At 52.6% G+C, this 23,599-nt stretch overlaps 1 protein-coding gene across 2 annotated transcripts in view; it reads right to left on the reverse strand.

Moving 5' to 3' along the window:
- Nucleotides 1-23,599, reverse strand: part of LIG1 (DNA ligase 1) — a 54,564-nt gene that overhangs the window by 15,245 nt on the left and 15,720 nt on the right. For both annotated transcript variants that reach the window (XM_030912598.1, XM_010377384.2), the window contains 14 exons: nt 22,967-23,062; nt 20,501-20,608; nt 19,356-19,478; nt 19,030-19,108; nt 13,611-13,691; nt 13,271-13,327; nt 9,833-10,005; nt 7,373-7,539; nt 6,870-6,946; nt 5,937-6,028; nt 5,589-5,688; nt 3,894-3,979; nt 2,898-3,013; nt 971-1,066 (listed from right to left, as the gene is read on the reverse strand). In XM_030912598.1, coding sequence (XP_030768458.1) covers nt 971-1,066; nt 2,898-3,013; nt 3,894-3,979; nt 5,589-5,688; nt 5,937-6,028; nt 6,870-6,946; nt 7,373-7,539; nt 9,833-10,005; nt 13,271-13,327; nt 13,611-13,691; nt 19,030-19,108; nt 19,356-19,478; nt 20,501-20,608; nt 22,967-23,062 — 1,451 coding nt within the window. The remainder of the gene's footprint in view (nt 1-970; nt 1,067-2,897; nt 3,014-3,893; nt 3,980-5,588; nt 5,689-5,936; nt 6,029-6,869; nt 6,947-7,372; nt 7,540-9,832; nt 10,006-13,270; nt 13,328-13,610; nt 13,692-19,029; nt 19,109-19,355; nt 19,479-20,500; nt 20,609-22,966; nt 23,063-23,599) is intronic.

The raw sequence follows: 23,599 nt of genomic DNA on the forward strand, positions 1-23,599 counted from the left end.
TTCATTGGGTTGTTGGTTACTTGGATGTATGAACTTTTCAAAACTAATGAAACAGCATAGTGCACACTGCAAATCACTAACTTTTAGGGAAATTACACCTTAAGAAAATCGATTTAAAAAACAGTGCTTGGCACTGAACAGGAGCTCCCCAAATGCATGTACTTAGCTGTGCCTCTCGCCGTCACTGTCTCTAACAGGCAGAAAGCTGGCCACTGTGCCCCTGCTTTCTGAAATAGCCTATTTCCTATTGAATTAGGGGCAGGCAAAGAGAAAGGCTCTTTGATGGAGGACACCTTGAACAGGCACAAGACCCCTATTGGATGCAGAGAAGCCCCCAGCTCACAGAGCTGTGAGGCCCAGCTCTGTATGACTCTATCTCTGAGACTCGGGGCCTATCCGCAGGCTGGCCCCGTCTACACTCGTCCTGACTCCCTCTCCCTGCGTTCCTGACCAGAGAGGCTGCAGAGTTAGACTCTGGCTTTTCAAGACTTTGTTGCACTAGGGTGGCCACGGAACCCAGTGCTGGACAGTGACTCCCAGCTAGAGTCCACGGCAGGGAAGCGGGTGTGGGTGGGAGGTGTCCAGGAAAGCGTTAACTCAAGCTAGAATCCCTTTTCCCTCTTTCTGTCTGGAAGAGTGACATCTGTTTGGGAAACTCTAAGGGGACAAGCATCGGCACTAAAAGCCAACCAGCCACGGACAGCAGGGGATAGAGGTAGTGATAAGCTGGGTTCAAGGGGACATCAGTGCTCAGCCAAGTCTGTGCTGGGGTGCCCACCTCTAGATGTGAGAAAAAAATCCTTTTAGCTTACACCTCGCAGGACTGAGTGCTCCGTCATTTGCAGCCAAACGCAATCTGATCTCCTCCCAATAAACCCCACACTGTGCCACACTGGCCTAGACTGGCCTCAGGTCTTTGCACCCCTGACCATAGCCCGTGGCAGAGTGCAAGTGCGTGGCAGACGCCCACCTTGGGGATGCGGCTGATGATGTCCGGGTACTTTCCAGTGTTGTCTTCCTGATTCCTGCTGAAGATCTTCACCTCCCCGCCTTCCAGGGCGTGGATCTGTCACGATGAGAGAAGGGAGGGGAAATCAGCTGAGTCCCCTCATGTGGCCTCACCTTTCTCTTCTGACCCCACCTGCACTGGTAGAAGGTTCTGGAAGCTCTGGAGGAGGAACTGGTGTGGAGACGTGAGTGAATCATCTCCTCCGTTCCAACAGCACCTCCCAGTCCTGTCTCTGGAAGCTCCTACCATCATTTTCTTCTTCATTTCCAACCCTACACCTCTCCCCATGTAAGCACGTGCACCTTGCTGCATGTGGGTGCTGATTTGTTTAAATGTCATTACGCTCTAGATCTGATTCTGATTTTTTTTTTGAGGCGGAGTCTTGCCCAGGCTAGAGCGCAGTGGTGCAATCTCTGCTCACTGCAACCTCCACCTCCCGGGTTCAAGAGAGTCTCCCGCCTCAGCCTCCCAAGGAGCTGGGATTACAGGCACCCACCATCACGCCTGGCTAATTTTTGTATTTTTAGTTGAGACGGGATTTCACCATGTTGGCCAGGCTGATCTCAAACTTCCGACCTCAGGTGATCTGCCCACCTTGGCCTCCCAAAGTGCTGGGATTACAGGCATGAGCGACCGCACCCAGCCTCTATGTCTATTTATTTTAAGACAGTCTGGTCACAGCCATTAAGCAGGGCTGCATATATAGTATGTATGTTGTTATTTCAAGGAACAGTTGTCAAGAAATCATTGTCACTATCATAAATCATCTTGTGTATTTTTTCTCAACACTATTTTGGAGATCCATCTGTGTGATCCTGTGTCTACTGGATCCACCCTTGTTTTTTTTTTTTTTTTTTTTAAGATAGAGTCTCACTGTATCGTGGAGGCTGGAGCGAGCGCAGTGGTGCGATCTTGGCTCACTGCAACCTCTGCCTCCCGGGTTCAAGCGATTCTCCTGCCTCAACCTCCCGAGTAGCTGGGATTACAGGCACGCGCCACCACACTGGCTCATTTTTGTAGTTTCAGCAGAGATGGGGTTTCACCATGTTGGCCGGGCTGGTCTCCTCAGGGGTCCACTTCCTGTAACTGCCCCGAGCCCTGTGGCATCCACCCACTTCGCTTGCTTACCTATCCCCAGGTGAGAAGGCCCCACACCTGTCAGGACAGAAGAGACATAACCCATTCTTACAGACCCCAGGACCAAGGACGCCTGAGACCCTGGACCACAGGACACAACGCACAACACAGCATGAAGGGGTCATGTGGGCACCTCCCAGAACAGCTGTTGAAATGAACACACCCACCAGCAGCATCAGCAGAGCCCACGTTTCATGAGCTCCCACTATCATCGGTCAGGATTCTGGATGATTGTCGCTTTGGATAAGCCAGTGAGGTAGTTAAGACCACACTTTACAGGTTGGGCATGATGGCTCACAGCTGTAATCCCAGCATTTTGGGAGGCAGAGGTGGGTGGATCACGAGGTCAAGAGATCGAGACCATCCTTGGTTAACACAGTGAAACCCCATCTCTACTAAAAATACAAAAATTAGCTGGGCGTGGTGGTGGGCACCTGTAATCCCAGCTACTTGGGAGCCCGAGGCAGGAGAATCACTTGAACCTGGGAGGCGGAGGTTGCAGTGAGCCGACATCAGGCCAATGCACTCCAGCCTGAGTGACAGAGTGAGACTCTGTCTCAAAGAGCAAAACAAAACAAAACAAAAACCGCATCCACTGCATGGAGGTGGATGCTGAAGCCCAGAGGGACGAGCGAGGGCAGCTGGGCAGTCTGTGGCGCAGGCCGGCTTGGAGCTCAGGCCTCAGTGACCCCCCGCCCCTGCTCTTTGACGTTCTCCTGTCTGTGGAAGGGACATGTCCCACTCCCCATACCTGTGCCCTCTGCCCATCGTATTTGTATTCGCAGGTGAAAGCTGCCTCCTCAAAGCGTTTCAGAACCTCGCTGACGCCCCGCGTGGGATGGGCCAACATTGGTTTCAGGGGAATCCCTGGGAGAGGAGAAGAGTGAGTTAGATGAGAGGGAAGGCAATGGATTAGAGGGGGAACATGGTGAGGAGAACTGCTAACGGGCCCCAGGACCATTCTCCTTCCTTGCTCTTCAGTCACGAAGCCTCCCACATTTTAGAAGGGGACCTAGCCTCCCACTTGGGACTACAGCCTCCAGCCTTCCTTGCAGCTGGGAAAGGCCATGTGATTGGAACCCACGCAGCATGTGCAATGTCTGGCTCACATCCTTGCAAGGAATCTGGTTGCCTCCCTTCCCTCCTCTGTGTCCCTCCTCCCACAATTAGAACAGGGAAGTGAGCCACATTGGATCACAGACACTGCGGTGACAACCTTTGGAGGACAGAGGGACAAGATACAGGAACCTGGGTCATCCCTGGGTCACAGCTGCACACCTTTACCTTCCCTGTCTACCTCCCTTGCTCTGGACATTTATGTGTGAGAGAAAGAGATTCTCTCTTGCCTGACCCACTGCCTTCTGGCCCATTTTTATTTACTTATTTATTGTCTCACTCTGTCGCCCAGCTGGAGGGTAGTGGCGCGATGACGGCTCACTGCAGCCTTGAACTCCTGGGCTCAAGCGATCTTCCCACCTCAGCCTCCCGAGTAGCTGGGATGACAGGCATACGCCACCACGCCCAGCTCCTGTTTATCACAGCAGCGTCGCCTACACCCTGTCTACTCCAGAAGGGGAAACTGGGGAAATTCCAAGGAGAAAAGCAGTGGGTTTCAGCACCAGGGAAGAGCATTTGGTTTTGGTGGGGGAGAGGACCCTGCAGGTTCTGAGAGGGGCGCCTACAATGGCCATCCTCATGCTGACTCAGGAGGGGGCAGGGCTGCTCTCAGCACCCCTGGGGTCTGTACCTGGGCTCAGCTTGCAGTGCTCTGGGAGACGTTCCAGGCCGTGCTCCAGCAGCACGGGGATAATTCGGTCCAGGTCGGGCACCTCGCTGGGGTGGAGGGTGAGAACAAGATAGAGGAAGCCTTTCTAGAACTCACAGTTTGGAAAGAGAGCTCGGCCTGCTCCCAGAAACCTGGGCTCCTGGATACCTCTGCCCACCTCAGTCACCACGTGCCGAACTCCTCTTGCTACCCTGTCTCTGTGCTCTCCCTTGGTGTCACTATCTGTTACCTTGTCTCCCTCAGTCTGGCCCTGCCCCTGTTCCCTATCTGTCACCATGAGACCAGCGATTCTCTACTCGGGCTACACGAGACTACTCAAGGATATAGTTTTTAAAAAAAGGTTTTGCCCCCCTGTAGTCCCAGCACTTTGGGAGGCCGAGGCGGGTGCATCACTTGAGCCCAGGAGTTCAAGACCAGCCTAGCCAACATGGTGAAATCCTGTCTTTACTAAAAACACAGAAGTTAGCCAGGGGTGGTGGCAACGCGCCTGTAGTCCCAGCTACTCAGGAGACTGAGGCAGGAGAATCACTCGAACCCTGGAGGCAAAAGTTGCAGTGAGCCGAGATTGTGCCGCTACACTCCAGCCTGGATGACAGGGCGAGACTCCATCTCAAAAAAAAAATAAAAACAGACAAATAAATAAAGGTTTTCAAGGCCAGGCTCCACCTACAAAGATTCTGATGTAGCTGGCGTGGGGTAGGCCTGAGGTCAGCAGCTGGTAGAACCCCACGTGCAGGCTGAGTTGAGCTTGCTGCCCGGGCCTGGGAGCTCTGCTGGGGCTTGTTCACCACTGTCTGCTCTGCCTGGCCCAGAGCAGGTGCTCTGAGGGCATCTGTGGAACTGCCATCAGCCCTCCTGCCTCTGACATCCTCTCTGGGGCAGTCATGATCTTGGAGTCACCAGCCCTGGGTCAGCTGCTGCCCTAGGTCCCTCCACATGGCTCTCTGCAGCCCTCGTGACCACTCCACAGATGTCTTCTCCATGACTCTCAGGACCCTTCACCATGTACTAGTCACCTGCTCCTCTCAGGGTCCCTTGAGGCCTTTCTACATGCACAGCCCTGTCTGGAACTCAGAAACTTCATGAGGCCGGCTGCCCTCCCTTGCTGTCAGCGTTTTTCTTTTTTTTTCTTTTTTTAAAGACAGAGTCTCACTCTGTTGCCCAGGCTGGAATGTAGTGGCGTGATCTCAGCTCACGGCAGCCTCCGACTCCTGGGTTCAAATGATTCTTGTGCCTCGGCCCCCCAAGTAGCTGGGATTACAGGCTAATTTTTGTATTTTTAGTAGAGACTGGGTTTCACCATGTTGGCCAGGATGGTCTCAAACTCCCCACCTCAAGAGATCTGCCCGCCTCGGGCTCCCTAGTGCTGGGATTACAGGCGTGAGCCACTGCGCCCGGACGCTGTCAGCATCTTTCTATACCTCTCCTGGGGTCACTGACCCTTCACTGTTTGCCACCCTCTTGATCTTTGTCATCAACCTTGTGCCAAGCACCAGTCTTGTCTAGATCACCACCTCTGCTCTCAGTCACCCCATGACCGCACTAGTGACACCTGTCCATCACTTACTGGCCCCGCCCACTGCTCCTCTGGCTCCACCCCATCCCTGGCACTCTGCCCACAGCCCCTGGCAACTCTGCCCACGGCCCGGCTCTCACCAGAACGTCTGCTTCAGGATCATGCCTTGCTCCTCCAGCCATGTCTTTCTGGCCTCTGCTGTCTTGCCCTTCCCAGCATCCACCACGGCTGGTGGGAATTCTAAGAAAAGACCCACCAGAGGCTTTGGAAGGTGCCCATGTCCTTGGCTACACCAGGGTGCACAGTGGGTGGTTTGCTGTATGGCAAGGAATGCAGATGCCGCAGCCCAAGACGCTCCCCCCTACAGGAGAGGAGCCTGGGATGGCAGGGGCCCGCTGGGGAAGGGGCAGGCATGGGCCTCTGAAGAGGAGGGGGGAAGCCCAAGTTAACTCCAGTGAGGGACGCAGTGATGGGCCACAGGAGCTCACCTTGGCCTGGGGGCGTGAGGCTCACAGCCTGGGAGAGGGCAGCCAGCACCGACTGCTCTGCCAGCCCCAGGCGCAGCCGTCCGCTCAGGGACCTGGGGAGAGAGCAGGCCAGGGAAGGGGGCTTGTCTGCACCTCCCCGATCTTGCCTCCTCCCTTCTCTGGTCTACCCCACCTTGACATGTATAGACCCTCTCCTCAAAAACCAGAAGAATCTTCAGAGCCCGAAAAGGACCCCAGACATCACACAGCCCCATGTGACAGATGAGGAAACTGAGGCCAGGCAGTAATGATCCTGCCAGCTAGCATGGACTGGGGAGGGGCACAAGTAGGTGCACCAGCACCTCTCATCTCAGCTGCCCTGAGGGGTTAGCGAGGCTCAAGGAGGGTGAGTCAGGGAGAGAACTAAGCCTGGCGCCCACCCTGGTGACTGTGATGGTCAGGACCCCAGCATGGTCCTTGCTTTGAGCCAGTGGCAGGAGGCAAGTGGCTTAGTTTGCCTCCCCGTGTCTCCATTTCCCCTTCTATAAACTGGAGGTGAGGGTAACAAGGCCAGCCTCACAGAGGTGCTGGTAGGAAGATAAGGCACGCGGCACAGGGCTGGGCACCCAAGAAATGCTCCATGATGTGAGCCCTCAATGGCTTTGCTCTCAGGGCCTGTGCCCAGGCAGAGGCAGACCTCACTCATCAATCACAGCATGCTTCATCCACAGGGGCCCAGGGGCCTTCTCTAGACAGCACTACCAAGGGACAGAAGCTGGCCTGAGAAAGGAAACAGTGCCCCTTCGCACTCTTTAGGGGCCAGGCCTCCTGCTCATGCTTTTCTCATCCAAGGATGGTCAGGGCATTTGTGATGATTCCGGCTGCCAGTCCCTCCCTCCTTTCACCTCCAGGTCTGCAGTCCCTCTCCGCAGCCTCACAGGCCCACACACTCACCTGGCGATGAACCGGGCTTCTGAGTGGCGGCAGGCCACAAAGAGGCCTTTGATGATGTCTATCTTCTTGGCTGTGGACTGGAGAGTCAGGGGAAGAGCCGTCAGTGCCTGGTGAAGGCAGGGACCACACCTCCACCCCACCAGCCATGCTGCTGCCCCGCATTTGGAATACCTGCCCTCCTTCCCTCACCCCATCCCCACAGCCCAGCTCCCATGGCTGCCTGCTCTTAGGGCAGTAAGAACGAGTTAGCTCTCCTTGCTTCCCTCTCCCTGTATCCAGGAAGTATTTAGAGTCCCGTCATGTGGCAGCCATGGCATTAGGCCTGCTAGACTCTGGAGAGAATCCCCTAGGCTTGGGTGCAGAAAGGAGGAGAGGAAGCCGTGCCCCCCACAAGCAGAACTAAAGTGACCCAGCTGACGGTCTACCCAGAAGCCTTGCTGATGCACACATGGCCTCGGGTCCCCAAAATGTCTGGGGTCCGGGGTGAGCAGCCCGCCACTCACAGCACTGCCAGTGAGCCTGGCGATGTCACGGAACTTGCTGAAGACCCCGGAAGCAGTGAGCGGAGGTGGTGGCAGCATGAGCCTCTGGGTGCTGCGGCTGTTCTCGGCCACCAGCCCCACGTCGCCCTTCTCGGCTGCCTCAGCCCGGACGGACTCCAGCTGCCGACCTTCAGGGGAGAGTGCGGGTGGGGGTGTCGAGGGTGACAGCTATGGCTGCGTGTCTCCCTTCTCTGGCGGCCTGGATAAATTTTCTCCAGCTGTGTGCGCTTGTGGCGAGTCCCTGCACCTCCCTGTGTCTAACGCTCACCCACTTGGTAGAAACGGCTTGGGGAAGGTGCCCCCAGCTATGCTGGCTGTAGGAAGCCAGCAGACATGCACGTGGAGCCAGGAAAGCGGTGGATGAACCAACATGACCACACTCAGGGGAGATATCTGGGCTGGTGTCATCAGGGAGGAAATGGGATTTAAAGCCATAGGAGGGATAAGATCACTAGGGACGTGAGTGTGGACAGAGCAGAGAAGGCCAAGGGACCCTTTCCTCTGGTGGGTCAGGAACATCTCTGGCAGTGACCAGTGACCCTTTGGCTTGTTTTGGAGCCACCAGCTTACACACGTGGGATGTGCTCTGGCCCCACTTACTGTCCAGAGCTGGGTCCCATGGGCGCCTGGGTGTAAGAGCTGGGGAGGTGGAGCCTCAAGTCACGGTGACAAGTGTGACAAGCAGCTCTCAATGTATCAGAACCAACATACCCTTGTCACCAGATACTGTGTGTCACCTCTTTTCTGTTCTGAAATGAGATGTGGAGATAACATAACCTGCCTACACATGTCGAAATAACGCCCTAACCCTAACACAGAAAAGAACGATAGGGAAAGCAGTCTGTGATGAACAGGCATGCATTTCAGTCCACAGACGCTTGGCTGCGGCACATGAGGGGACACACCAAACGGCCGGGTCTCGCACGTGAAGTGAAACTTCCATAAATGGGAACGTCAGCAGTGAGTGTTCACCGGTATGTGACGTATCGACTCACACGTCAAAGGGGATGGGATTCTCCACAGTGGTCAACAACACACAACAAACCCGGGACTTGGGCAGCCACGGGGGCCACGAGGCGGCAGGGAGAGGAGTGTGAGCGTGAACACAAACACGCCAAGGGTGGAAGCATGAGAGAACGGAAGAGGCCCCGGCCGCCACGGATCGCTGGGCAGGAAAGCCAGCATCTGCAACTTCTTTTGTGAGAAAAACAGATCCTTCTTTGTCTAAGCCAATGTAGTTGGGTTTTCATTACCTGCAGCTCAGAGTATTCTCAACAGACCCCGTGTGTGCTGGGTCTGCTATGACGTCAGTGCTCGAGAAACACATCTTGAGTGAATGAGAGAATCTTGAGTCTCATCTCCTCTGGCTCCCATAAGCCTCTAACTCTTTCCTGATCCAAGTCAACTTTTCTCAGTCCCTTTGTCCTCTCATGAAAGCCTGAAACCCCCGCCTTCCCTAAACGTTGGTCTCCACGGCCCTAAGCCAGCTCCAGTGCTCCTAGCACATCCTCTCCCCAAGTGGATGAGAACTCACCAGTGGGTGGTCATCCCTCCTGCGCTGACCACTCCCGAACCCTGGGCTCTGAGCCAGACCTGGTGAGCCTCAGACCCAGTTCCAAACTTCCTGGATGGCCCTGGGGGCCCACAGATAGAGGCTGCTCACGCCTGCCCCACGCCGGGGTGATGAATGCCCCCTGCAGGCGCCTGCCCCTCACCAGGGTCCCAGGCTGCTGATGGCTTCCTCATCCATCCCCTCACCCAGGGAGATCCTGGAGGCATTCCTCCTGCCTTCTCACCCTGACACCCACTGTTCGCCAGATCTCTGCTGTGCTCCCTCTCTCCCAACTCCTGCCCTCTCCTCTCTTCTCTACAGCTGGGATCCAGCTCCTCTTCTCCCTGGACGCTGCCCCTTGCCTGCTCACAGCCCTTCCATGGCTCCCCAGTGTCCTCATGATAAGCACCGAGCACTCCAGGCCTTTGGCAGGCGGGTCGTCCACATCACCAGCCTTTCCACCCGGCACTGGCGGATGGCCCCTGCAGGCCACTGGCCCCTCACACACGGTGTTCTTCCCTCCCACTCCTTCCAATCCCTAGAGTCGAAGTCCTTTCAGACCTCTCTACGCCCCAACCTTCAATCTCAGCCCCTAAATCCTGCTGTCGCTGGCTCCAGCATCTTTCCCCAGCCCTCCCCTTTAGTGCACCCCACGGCCCCTGTCACAACACAGGCCTGGTCCTCCCTCACCTGAACCGCTGCCCCATGTTCTCTCCCACACCCCTGTAAATCTGTCCCCATCAGGTTCTCCTCCCTCTCAGCCTTTGCCTCACCCCAGTTTCAGAGTCTCTCTCTGATCCGCCTGACCTCTGCATTTTCTCTGGCTGAGCTCCCGTCCTTCCAGTCCCTCCAACCACAGTCCCTCTTACCTGTGGCCTGGGCCACTGCCTTGAGAAGGACGCCATCACCCACGCCAAGCTCCAGGCCCTGCTGCGGTGGCCCAAGGTGGTTGAGGCTGAGGTATAGGACAGGGAGGAGGTCTGGAGGCGACAGGGCCACCACGGAGCGCAGCAAGTTGCTCAGCGTCTCCACCATCCGGAGCCTGGAGGAGGGGACGGGGTTGTGACCACCTGGTTCTTCAAGGCCAAAGTGTGGTATAGGGGTGGGGTGGGTTTAAGGGGGTGGACACTAGAAAGAAATGGAGAAAGGAGAAGAGGAAAGGGCTCAGGAACAGTCCCAGGCTCTGGGGCCTGGAGCCATGAGGAAAAGCACAGATTGCTAAGTGGTGAGACCGCCTTTGCAAAACCCCAACTGAGGAAATGATGACAGTGGAAAGCAATCACACCTAACCGATTCCATCTTGCTTCTGACCTTTCAGCTGTCCTTGTTCAGTCCTGAGTATAGGCAGAATTAACTTTGGGAAGGAATTTGGCTCATGGTTTGACTCTGAAACGAAATTGGTAATAGTCCTTTCTGGAAAAGACCCCTTTTTGCCTAGGGACCTGCCTCTGCAAGACTCACAAATTAGCTACAAGATTAGAAATTTAGGTTTAGGAGTCACGCAGCCTCTGGCTCCCCAGCCGCTCCTGGGGATAACATCACTATTGTAAAACCTAAGATCAGGGCCTGAGAGAGCTTGCAGACCCTGCACTCAGCCTGACACCACCCAGATAATCTGGCTCTGCGAGTTGTGCCATCCCAACCAGGAAAGGAAGACGGCAAGAAAAACTCACTTTGACCCCCAGTGAGTCCATCTTCAACCTGACCAGTCGGCACTCCCCACTTCCCAAGACCCTACCTGCCAAATTTTCTTTAAAACCTCTGCTCCCCAAATGCTCAGGGAGACGGACCTGAGTGAAAATAAAACTCCGGTCTCCCACCCAGCCGGCTCTGCGGGAATTACTCTTTCTCTGCTGCAGTTCCCCTGTCTTGATAAATTGGCTCTGTCTAGGTAGCGGGCAAGGTGAACCCACTGGGCGGATACAGTGGGGGAGTGACTTGGTGTGATAGTAACAATGATGAAGATGGTGATGATCAGCCCACAGAAATGACAGCTAATGCTACAGGGCGTTTTCTTTTTTTTTTTTTTGAGACAGAGTCTCGCTCAGTCGCCCAGGCTGGAGTGCAGTGGCCAAATCTCGGCTCACTGCAAGCTCCACCTCCCAGGTTCACGCCATTCTCCTGCCTCAGCCTCCCGAGTAGCTGGGACTACAGGCGCCTGCCACCACGCCTGGCTAATTTTTTGTATTTTTAGTAGAGACAGGGTTTCACCGTGTTAGCCAGGATGGTCTCGATCTCCTGACCTCGTGATCCGCCCGCCTCAGCCTCCCAAAGTGCTGGGATTACAGGTGTGAGCCACCACGTCCGGCCTGCTAGGAAGCGTTTGCTAAATTCAGGAGCTGGCTTTGAGCACTCTGCACTCTTTTTTTTAAGGCGGAGTGTCGCTCCGTCGCCCAAGGTGGAGTGCAGTGGCACGATCTCGGCTTCCTGCAACCTCCACCTCGTGGGTTCGGGTCATTCTCCTCCGGAGTGGCTGGGACTACCAGTGCGTGCCACCACGCCCGGCTAACTTTTTTTTAATTTTTAGTAGAGACGGGGTTTCAACATGTTGGTCAGGCTGGTCTCGAACTCCTGACCTCAAATGATCCGCCTGCCTTGGCCTCCCAAAGTGCTGGGATTACAGGCGCGAGCCAACACGGCCAGCCACTTTGCACCTTTTAACTCACTGAATCTTCACAGCTCGTCTCTGAGGTAGGTACTATTATTATTTCCATCTTACAGATGAAGAAACGGAGGCACAGAGAGTCCACGGCCTGCCCAAGGTCACAGAGCGAGTATCAAGCTGAGATGTAAACCCAGGCCGTGTGCCTGAGGACTGTGCTCCCGGCCACTAAGCTGTGCTGCCTCTAAAAAGAAAACCGTGTTTCTGTCTAAAACATCAAAGCTGGAAAGAATGGGTTTGTTACCGGCAAACTTAGGGGGCCTCATTAAAAAGAGAAGCTGTGTTTTTCTTACAGAAGTCTCATTACCAAGGTTTTTAAGGTTCAGAGAAGAAATACAAAAACCAACATTAGGGAAATCCCGCAGTAATAACTGCAGGCAAGAGCCACCATTGGATGGTGCAGTGGGTGGAACAGCCTACCGCGAAATTCGTGTCTACTCAGAGCCTCACATGACCTGATTTGGAAACAAGGTCTTTGCAGATGTACCTATAGATTAAGATGAGATCATAGTGAATTCAGGTAGGCTCTGAATCCAAAAAGCATCCTTACAAAATACAGAAGAGGGCCGGCTGCGGTGGCTCAGGCCTGTAATCCCAGCATTTTGGAAGGCTGAGGCGGGCAGATTATTTGAGGTCAGGAGTTCAAGACCAGCCTGGCCAACATAGTGAAACCCTGTCTCTATTAAAAATACAAAATTAGGGCCGGGCGTGGTGGCTCACGCCTATAATCCCAGCACTTTCGGAGGCTGAGGCAGGCAGATCATGAGGTCAGGAGATCGAGACCATCCTGGCTAACTCCGTGAAACCCTACTAACACACACACCAAAAAATTAGCTGGGCGTGGTGGCGGGCGCCTGTAGTTCCAGCTACTCGGAAGGCTGAGGCAGGAGAACGGTGTGAACTCGGGAGGCGGAGCTTGCAGTGAGCTGAGATTGCACCACTGCACTCCAGCCTGGGTGACAGAGCAAGACTCTGTCTCAAAAAAAAAAGTGCTGGGCTGGGCGTGGTGGCTCAAGCCTGTAATCCCAGCACTTTGGGAGGCCAAGATGGGAGGATCACGAGGTCAGGAGGTCAAGACCATCCTGGCTAACACGGTGAAACCCCGTCTCTACTAAAAAATACAAAAAAACTAGCCGGGCGCGGTGGCGGGCACCTGTAGTCCCAGCTACTCGGGAGGCTGAGGCAGGAGAATGGCGTAAACCCAGGAGGCGGAGCTTGCAGTGAGCTGAGATCCGGCCACTGCACTCCAGCCTGGGCGACAGAGCGAGACTCCGTCTCAAAAAAAAAAAAAGTGCTGGTAACATATGCTATGCGAGAAAGAAGGGACACTACAGAGCAGTCACAACAGGCTCGAATCACTTAACCAACATGGACACATATGGCAGTGGGGCTGACAGTGAAGGCAGGAAGCAGAATGAGCCGCACATCTGGGCTCACCCTTGTGTCTTGCTCTGACCCATGAGAACCAGGCAGAAAGTCAAGAGGACCTGCTTTTGTGACCATGTCTGACATCCATGATCATACACCCGAGTGGGGTCGGAGGCCAAGTTGAAAGGATTAGGCGGAACAGGGCAACATGGACCGCCATGCAGAGGACAGAGCCAGAAGCATCCCCGTCCCCGCCCAGGCAGGCCTGATTAGTTACCGGGCAGACACCTCCTCGATCTTCTCAAACGTCCGGGCCACAGCCAGGTAAGGGACCCTGGGGAAGGAACAGAGACACAAGAGTGACAGTGGTGCAGGCTATACCACACTGCCCGTCTGTACCCTTGCTTCCTCACACCTCCTTGGGACAACCTTGCCAATACCCAAATGCATGAGCTCACTGTCCAGGGCTGTCTCTCTGTCCCTTTCAATGCTGCTGATTGTCGCCAAAACACAGAAGGGAGAGACTTCACCATTTCTCCCGACCAAGGCTCTGCTTAGAGAGCCTCCGGCAGCAACAGGGACTGCAGGGGGACAGTCTGAAAAGGGAGAAACCTCACTTCTGGCCCAGTTTCCAGCAGGCGTCTTCCACGGGATGGTAGTTGTTCTTGGCAGGATTGTAACCAGATGGGTCCAGGGGTCTATGGAGGCAAGAGGGAGATTGAATTGCAGAGCCCTGGGTCAAAGCGAAGTCATTTCTCCAACTGTGATGTGCCAGGCTCTGTTTAAGACACACAGTGCAGAGCTAGATGAAACAAAGTTTGCTAACCTGGAGCTCACATTCCAGCAGAAGAGTCAGAGGAAAGTGGGCAAAAAAAAAAAAAAACCCCTATATAAACACATCATTAGTTTTAAGTGTTAAAAAAAATCTTTCAGAAAACAAAAGAAAGCTGAGTAGAGGGAGAGGACGAGATGAGAGGCGCTGCTTCACAGGGCGTTCAGGGAACGCCAGAGACATGTGGGCAGAATGAGGGGAGGGGTTAGCACAAGGGGCAGCAGGGGAAGAGCACTCCAGGCAGAGAGAATACTGAGTGCAAAGGCCCCGAGGTGCAGACACGCTTGAGAAACAGAAAAGGGATCGCATGGCTGGGGTAGGACAGAGGGAGGTGTGTACAGTCCTGGGTGTCACAAAGTGCCAGGTGCCATGCTAATGCCACATTGATTAACAATCAGACGTGGGAGGAAGGGGACTTTCCTTTTTTTTTTTTTTTTTTTTTTTGGGGGGACAAAGTCTCACTCTGTTGCCCAGGCTGGAGTGCCGTGGCATGATCTCAGCTCGCTGCAACCTCTGCCTCCTGGGTTCAATGGGTTCAAATGATTCTTCTGCCTCAGCTTCCCGAATACCTGGGATTTTACAGGTGCGCACGACCACACCTGGCTAATTTTTTTGTTTTAGTAGAGATGGGGTTTCACTATGTTGGCTAGGCTGGTTTTGAACTCCTGACCTCAAATGATCTGCCACCTCGGCCTCCCAAAGTGCTAGGGTGAGCCACCGTGCCTGGCCAGAAGGGGCCTTTCTAACTTCCTTTTCCAGATAAGGAAACTGGGGCACAGAGTGGTTGAGTAACTCACCCACGGCCACACAGCTGGTGAGCAGCACAGCTCTAGAGACTGTTCCCAATCTCTTTTTTTTTTTTTTTTTTTGAGACAGGGTCTTATTGTCACCCAGGCTAGGGTGCAGTGGAACGATGCTCACTGCAGCCCCAACCTCCTGGGCTCAAGCGATTCTCCTACTTCAGCTTCTTGAGTAGCTAGGACTACAGGTGCAAACAAGCAAGCCCAACGGATCTTTGCAGAGATGGGGTTTTGCTGTGTTGCTCACGCTGGTCTCAAACTCCTGGGCTTAAGCGATCCTCCCACCTCGACCTCCCAAAGTGCTGGGATTACAGGCATGAGCCACTGCACCCGGCCTCAACCTTTATATCGTAAGTGGTTCACACTGACCCCAGCCAAACTGCATTCAGACTCATCTGGGTTCCAATCTGCTCTGCCCCAGCCAGCTGTGCCTGCTAAGAAAGCAGCTTCCCCTCTCTGAACCACAGCATCTCCATCTGTCTGGGGAGCTAAAGGGTCTCTACTATGAAAGGTTGTCCTGAAGGCTAAATAAAAAATGACAGTGAGGGTTCCCACTCCTGGATGCATTTTATGGAACAATGAGGACTCCCCAGCCCCAGGCCTACATCTCTACCAAAATGGGGACAAGGGTTCAGGGGCAGAAAGAGACTTCAGGATATTTTTCAGCTCTCCAGCTGATTCTGATGCTCACATAGGGCATGGATGGCCAAGACGGACAGTGCCACTGCGGGGTGCAAGAAAAGCAGTCATGCCGGGTGCGGTGGCTCACGCCTGTAATCCCAGTACTTTGGGAGGCCGAGGCAGGCAGATCACTGAGGTCGGGAGTTTGAGACCAACCCAGCCAATATGGAGAAATCCCGTCTCTATTAAAAATACAAAATTAGCTAGGCGTGGTGGCGCATCCCTGTAATCCCAGCTACTCGGGAGGCTGAGGCAGGAGAATTGCTTGAACCCGGGAGGTGGAGGTTGCAGCAAGCCAAGATCGTGCCATTGCACTCCAGCCTGGGCAACAACAGTGAAACTCCGTCTTAAAAAAAAAGAAAAAAGAAAGAAAGAAAAGCAGTCATAGTGTCACTTGAAATAGAAAACAGAACTTTATATACAGAAGGACACTGATTTTATCAGGAAAACATATTTATAAATACATAAACACGGACACACTCAGGAGGCACGATATGCAATGAGGAAGAAATAACTGCTTAGGAATAAACAGACATGGGTCCCAGGCCTGGCCCTACCCCGATCTCCCTGTGTGACCTGGCGAGGCCGACCTAACCTCTCTGGGCTAAATCACGTTAATGGGTGTAAAATGGCTAAAGTGCTCGCCTCCTCCACAGGAATACTCCAGAGAAGTTAACGTGCTATTTACCTCCTTGATAAGGTCTCAATTGGGGGTGCAAAATTGACATCAAGAATCCCCCGAACACTTTTTTGTTAGACTTAAACTTTAATCATGAAATGTTAAAGCTGAAAGAATTTCTTGCCGTTATCTGTTTCATTTTTAGAGGCATCGAATCAAAGAGATTCTGGACTCACTGCGTCATACTTTTTAACCCACGTGTCCTTTCTGCCGAACAGCAGGGATTATTCCAAACCCCCTTTTCTAAAGTTAATTTTTTTAGCTTTCAGGAACATCAAGAATTCAAGAGGGGATAAAGTCCACACTGCTAACACCATCACACTGTATTTGAAAAACATAACTTCAGACAGATATATGATTATGTAAGAAATGAGGCTGGCCGTAGTGGTTCATGCATGTAATTCCAGCATTCTGGGAGGCTGAGGTGGGAGGATCACTTGAGCCCAGGAGCTTGAGACTGGCCTGGGCACTGTAGTAGGACCCCATCTCGACAAAAAATAAGCAAAAATTAGCCAGGCATGGTGGTACATGCCTGTAGTTCCAGCTACTTGAGAGGCTGAGATGTGAGGATCCCTTGAGCCCAGGAGCACCACTGCACTCCAGCCTGGGCAACAAAGCAAGACCCTGTCTTTAAAAACAAAACAAAACAAAAACCAAGTTCTATAAAGTGGAATTTTTGTCTGATTTGTTTTCTAGCAGATCTCCGGCACCTAAAATCCAGTAGCTAACACACAATCAGTCCTTAGTAAATACTTACTGAGTAAATAAATGAGTCCATGATTGACTAGTGAAAAAAAAAAAAATCTGAAAGTGCTCATTTAAATTTCTTTCCTGGCAGATTTCCTGGGCTTCCCAGGGGCCAGCCCCAGTGCTGGGAGCTAGGCAAGAAGACTAAGAAGGTTGGGACCTCCCACAGCTCTGGCTCTGTGGGAAGGAGCTTATGTCTGGTTAGGGAGGCTCTTTACCATGTGACAAGACATAAAAGAAAGTCTGACTCAAGTGCTGGGGACACGCACCTCCTCTCACGCACGAAGGGTGAGGCACCAGGCTTCCCTAAGCAGGTGCAATAGGAGCTGAGGCCTGAGGGAAGCCTGCTGGGCAAGGTGGGTTAGGGACAGTGTTCTAGGCCGGGGGCAAGCATGTTCAGAAGTAGGGCGGAGGCTGGGCGCGGAGGCTCACGCCTGTAATCCCAGCACTCTGGGAGGCTGAGGCAGCCGGATCACCTGAGATCAGGAGTTTGAGACCAGCCTGGACAACATGGTGAAACCTGGTCTCTACTAAAAAATACAAAAATTAGCCAGGCTTGGTGGCAGGCACCTGTAATTCCAGCTACTCAGGAGGCAAAGGCAGAAGAATCGCTTGAACTCAGGAAGTAGAGGTTGCAGTGAGCTGAGATGGCGCCACTGCCTCCAGCCTGGGCGACAGAGTGAGACTCCGTCTCAAAAAAAAAAAAAAGCAGGGAGGAATGAGAGGACATGGGGACATGGTGTGCGGAGGGAGCAGGAGGAGGCTGCAGATGCCAGGTGGCTACAATGGAAGGTGGACAGGGCTGGCTGGTGAGGGCACTGGGAAGCCCAGCATTTATCCTCTGTGCTGGGGGGAATCGTAGATGGGTTTTGAGCATGACAGGGGGGTGACATCATCACTTTATGGGATATGTATCCACCCGCGCATCCAATCAGTCTTCAGTGTGGCCTCCTGCGTGCATATTAGGTGTCATGGGAATCAGCCCAAACATCTCTTCAAATAATTAACAAAATTACAGTGAAGCAACGAATTGTTTAACAAACTACTCAGTCTCAGTGTCCCACAGCCCCAGCACACTGTACACATCACCAGGGCCAGGGCGGGGCGGCCAGCTCTCTATGGTTCATCCCCGTGGGCCACCCAGGGCTGGCACAGAAGGGGTGTTCAGTGAATTTTAAGGCAGAGGAGATGCGCCTACTGGCTTCCAGCACATACACTCAATCTGGTGAGTTCAGGCCAGGTGTAGTGGCTCCCGCCTGTAATCCCAGCACTTTGCGAGGCCGAGGTGGATGGATCACCTGAGGCTAGGAGTTCAAGACCAGCCTGACCAACATGCTGAAGCCGTGTCTCTACTAAAAATACAAAAATTAGCTGGGTATGGTGGCGTGCACCTGTAATCCTAGCTACTTGGGAGGCTAAAGCAGGAGAATCGCTTGAACCTGGGAGGTGGAGGTTGTAGTGACCTGAGATGGCACCACTGCACTGTAGCCTAGGCAACAGAGCAAGACTCCGTCTCAAAAATAAAAAATCTGGTGAGTTCAGAGCCAGAGGAACAGAGAAGTAGGAAGTGAGGCCAAAGAGGGAGGTGGGGGTCAGTTGTCGAATGGGTGTAGATTTTCTCCTGAGGACTCTGGGGAACCCTAGAGGGGCAGAGTCAACTCTGTGTATTAGAAAGATCCCCCAGGCTCTACGGGGATCAGACTGAGGATGAAAGACTGGAGGCAGGGTCAGGGGGTGGCTGGGGCCATGGTCAACAAACTCCGATCCTGGACCGTTTCTACAGGTCCTGGGAGCTAAGAATGGTGTTGCAACAGGGGCCAAACGTGTCCCGTAAAGCCTAAAATATTTACTCTCTGGCTCTTTATTTTTTTTATTTTATTTTTTGAGACGGAGTCTCGCTTTGTCGCCCAGGCTGGAGTGCAGTGGCACCATCTCGGCACACTGCAAGCTCCGCCTCCTGGGTTCACGCCATTCTCCTGCCTCAGCCTCCGAGTAGCTGGGACTACAGGCGCCCGCCACCACGCCCGGCTAATTTTTTGTATTTTGTATTTTTGTATTTCACCGTGTTAGCCAGGATGGTCTATGATCTCCTGACCTCATGATCCGCCCACCTCAGCCTCCCAAAGTGCTGGAATTACAGGCTTGAGCCACCGCGCCCGGCTCCCTCTCTGGCTCTTTATAGAAAAGGTTTGCCAAGTCCTGCAAGAGGAGGAAGCCTGAGCTGGGGGTGGGGCTGTGGGAATGCAGAGAAGGAAACATGCCTGGAAGACCCATTTCAGACCCGGACACTGACTCACCCCTCAGCAGCTCCCTCCTTTCCTGGAGCCCCTGGCTCCTCCTCCTTCACTTCTTTTTTGATTGCTGGCTTCCGGGGGGCTAGGAATGAAGACAGAAAACTGTGGGCCTTTTCTCCTTCCGGTAGCCCCCGCCTCCCACCCATTCTGTACCCAGCACTACCCCAGTGCGTGGGGAGACGGGTGACAGGCTGGTAGAGACAAGGCTGACTTTCCAACCAGCAGGGAAGGGAGAAGGGTCTCACAGCATCTGAGGCCTCTGGAGAGAGAGGCCCACCAGCCTCCTGCCTGGACAACCCCGGGAGGTGGGGTGAGCAAGGAAAACTCACTGAAGAAGCTGCTGAGTGTCTTGGGAGTGCTGCGGGGAGGCTTGGTCTGCTCTTCCTCCTCCTGCAGTTCCTGCCTTGTGGCCACCTCGGGCTCCGAAACGCTTTCCGTTGGAGTCCCTGCTTCTGCGGTGAGAGCGCTCAGACGGTGATGCAAACTCTTTTGACCCTGAGACTTTTTTTTTTTTTAACCTCCAAGATCATTCTGACCCGGTGGATGGAAGATATAGCTAAACCTACCCTTTTCCTTTCTGCTAGCTTTGAGCTGAGATCTCAGGCCTGCTGTCTACTCCTCAGTGCTAAACTAGTGGAATTCTAGCACTTGGCCTGACATAGGAGACTTAGGAATAGTGGTAAAAAGAAGTTTCATCCTCATGAGACGAAAATATTCCCAATCCTCCCAGCAGCTGTAGAAAATCAGATATAACTCTGTATCCCTAAAATTCTCCCCGCAAGCATTTCTAACACAGAGGCCTCACGGCCACTTGGACCACCCTGGGAGGGTAACTTCAGCCTCTAAAATCCTGTAACTCAGTTTGGTCGTCTAACTTAATTAATAACAGTTAATTTACACCTATGACTTCTGAAAGCTGTGAATACTTTTTATCTTTTACTTTTTTTGAGGCAGGGGAGTTCTTGCTCTGTCACCCAGGCTGGAGTGCAGTGGTACGATCATAGCTCACTGCAACCTCCACCTCGGGGACTTGAGCAATCCTCCCACCTCAGCCTCCCAAGTAGCTGGGACTACAGGTGCGTGCCACCACACCCAGCTCCTTTTTGCATTTTTTTTGGTAGAGATGGGGTTTTGCCACGTTGCCCAGGCTGGTCTCGAATTCCTGGGCTCAAGCAGTCCACCCACTTCAGCCTCCCAAAGAGCTAGGATAACAGGTATGAGCCACCGCACCTGGCCTATGAAGACTTTTTAAAGAATGACTGGCTCTTTCCTCCTTTCCCACATGCATGGGAAAAAATAATAATTTAAAAAAAAAAACAAAAAACCCAGTAATAAAAACTATGCTTCTTCTAGATTTTGCACTTAAGCAATCAGTTTGAGAATCTATGCCTTGTTTAAATTAATTGTCCTCCAAAGACTTCTGACCCCAAAATCAGGAGGTGGGGCAGGGCGGAGGAGAGGACCAGAAACTCACCGGAGGTCTTTAGGGGCTTGGGAGGTGTGGTAGGCTGGTCCCTGTCTTCTCCTTCCTTCTCTGTTGCCACTTCAGCCTCTGCGAGGCTTTCTTCTGGGGTCTCCACCTCTGACAATAGACAGAACGCTCAGATGGCAAAAAAATCACAGTGAACCTACAAGGGCATTTTGACTCTGGAGGCAATCTGCCCTCATCTGTCATCTGTTTGTTGTTGTTGTTGTTGTTTTGAGACAGAGTTTCGTTCTTGTCACCCAGGCTGGAGTGCAGTGGTGCGATCTCGGCTCACTGCAACCTCCGCCTCCTGGGTTCAAGCGATTATCCGGCCTCAGCCTCCCAAGTAGCTGGGATTACAGGCACCCACCACCACGTCCAGCTATTTTTTTGTATTTTTAGTAGAGATGGGATTTTACCATGTTGGCCAGGCTGGTCTTGAACTACTGACCTCAGGTGAGCCACCCGCCTCAGCCTCCCAAAGTGCTGGGATTACAGTTCTATCTTGTACCAATCCAAGGTACCTGTTAAGTGGCGGGCCATGTAAGACCCTGCTCCTTGTCAACCCCAAGCAAGGCAGGGACCTTGAGGGAGTCCAGCCCCCATTTGCCTATGTAGCCAAGATATACATGGTGTGTCTTTCCTTACAAACGATTCCTTTAGTGTTATTCACCCCAAAATAGAATCTGAAAGGGTTAAAAATGTAAATGACAGCCTGCTATAGACACAAATTTTTAAAGTTAAAAAAAATCATACCTCTAGGGTCACAATAAAAACTGCAAAAACCAACTTGGGAAAAATCTGCCTTAGTAGAAAGAGGCCACCTTCGCTGCCCCTCACTGGATACTGACAATGGCTAAAAGTGTAGTTTACAGTAAAATTTGTACTAAAAATTATCAACAAGAAATCAAATCTTTTTTTTTTTTTGAGACGGAGTCTCCCTCTGTCGCCCAGGCGGGAGTGCGGTGGCGCAATCTCAGCTCACTGCAACCTCCACCTCCCAGGTTCAAGTGATTCTTGCGCCTCAGCCTCCTGAGTAGCTGGGACTACAGGCGCCCGCCACCATACCCAGCTAATTTTTGCAATTTTGGTAGGGATGGGGTTTCACCATGTTGGCCAGGCTGGTCTCTAACTCCCGACCTCAAGTGATCCACCCGCCTCAGCCTCCCAAACTGCTGGGATTACAGGCATGAGCCATCGCACCTGGCCAAGAAATCAAATCTTAACCAAATTTAAATCTGCCCCGGGAAAATGGACCTTTTATTTGTTTGCAGAAACAAAAAACCTGACGACCTTAAAGGCTGCAATTGGTGTAATCTCATGCAGGCCCCAGATGATCAATGGATCAGACCTTTATGGCTGTTTCCGGTGGGTTCACCAACATGCCGGGAACTCACCGGGCACTGAAAGGTATTTTGGATTTTTCAAAGGAAACCCGGCGACACCTGTTGGCCACTGTATGAACTACAAGTTTGAGGTATTTCAGTTTTCAGTATTACGTCACATTCCTTGCAATGACACTGCATCTCTGCAAAGCTGGGTTTTCATAGGTTGCTGCTATAAAAATCAAGTACTGTACAAAAATCAACATAGAACAGGATATGACGGTGGCAGTTTTCAATTAGATTCCACTGTTTAAGATGTTACAGAGTATCTAAGGCATTTCCCACAAGTAATTGTGGTTATTTAAGAACAAAATACAGGCTGGGTGCGGTGGCTCACGCCTATAATCCCAGGGCTTTGTGAGGCCGAGGTGGGCGGATCATGTGAGCTCAGGAGTTCGAGACCAGTCTGGTCAACATATTGAAATCCCATCTCTACTAAAAATACAAAAATTAGCTGGGCGTGGTGGTGGGTGTCTGTAATCCCAGCTACATGGGAAGCTGAGGTGGGAGAATCACTTGGGCCTGGGAGGTGGAGGCTGCAGTGAGCCCAGACTGTACCACTGTACTCTAGCCTGAGTGACAGAGTGAGACTCCATCTCAAAAAAAAAAAGGAACAAAACACAAATATCACATTTTTTTGCAATGTATGTATAGTACCTACTAGATGTTTGGACATAACCACTTAACCAATAGAGCTGATAAGGTATTGGCCTAGGAGCACCATAAAAAAAAATTACTAAGACATCAAGGGTGCTGTGAACTAAGAAAGTTTGGGAACCTCAGCTTTATGGTAAAATTTACAAGGAAAAGGAAATCATTTAGAAGAAAATAGTTTCCATTAAATAAATATAAAAACAGAAAATGAAAATGGGAAACTGTGCCTGAATTACGACTAAATTAAGATGTCCAAACAGATATATCCCACAATGTTTTCAGAACAAAAGTTCCCATATTGGTAGGTGGAATTCCTGGGGTTCCTGGACACAGGCATCAAATCAGCAGGGTCCGAACATCCTGAGCTCTCAGGCCCCTGCCCTTGCGGATCCCCCACCACACACACACACACAGTTCTCTCCTCCTGGGGGCTCACCTTCCTCCTCCTTCTTCCTTTTGGATTCTCTGTCCTCGTCCACACTCTGCTCTTCCAGGACTTCCTGAATGGTCCGTTTCGGGAGCTGCTTCCGAGCTGGGGAGGCAAAGGGCTTGGGGTAGCTGACCTCGCTGGCTTGTGTGCTCCCATCCCAGAGAGCTCAGACCCGCTGATGTAGCCCCTGGAAGGCTCTGGGCCCTCTACCCTTCTCTGCCTGCACACAGCCACTGCCTCAGTGCAGGCCGCACCCTTCAATCCCTGCTGCTTCCTGGCTGTGTGACCTTGGGCAGGTTACTCAATTCCTCTGTGCTTTGCTCTCTCACGACTGCAGAATGGAAATAATCCCCACAAGGAAACAATGATGTAATGTATTCGGCACAGTACCAATTCCAGCAGGTCCCCTGAGCTCCCCACCGCTCCCCTCAGATCTTAACTGCCTCCACATGTTCCAGACAGCTTCCCCGGAACCTCGGAAGTCTGGAAGTGGCAGGGAATAAACTAGCCCCAGGAGAGGCCCTCACCCCATGATCGGCAGGAGTTGGTATATCAGTACCCCAGCTGCCTCGCATCTCGAGGATCACTCTGGAGCACTGACACCATCCTCCAGAGAACCCCAAAAAACTAAGCTCCAGC

Source organism: Rhinopithecus roxellana, chromosome 12, assembly GCF_007565055.1.
Source record: "Rhinopithecus roxellana isolate Shanxi Qingling chromosome 12, ASM756505v1, whole genome shotgun sequence".
In the NCBI taxonomy this organism is placed as follows: domain Eukaryota; kingdom Metazoa; phylum Chordata; class Mammalia; order Primates; family Cercopithecidae; genus Rhinopithecus; species Rhinopithecus roxellana.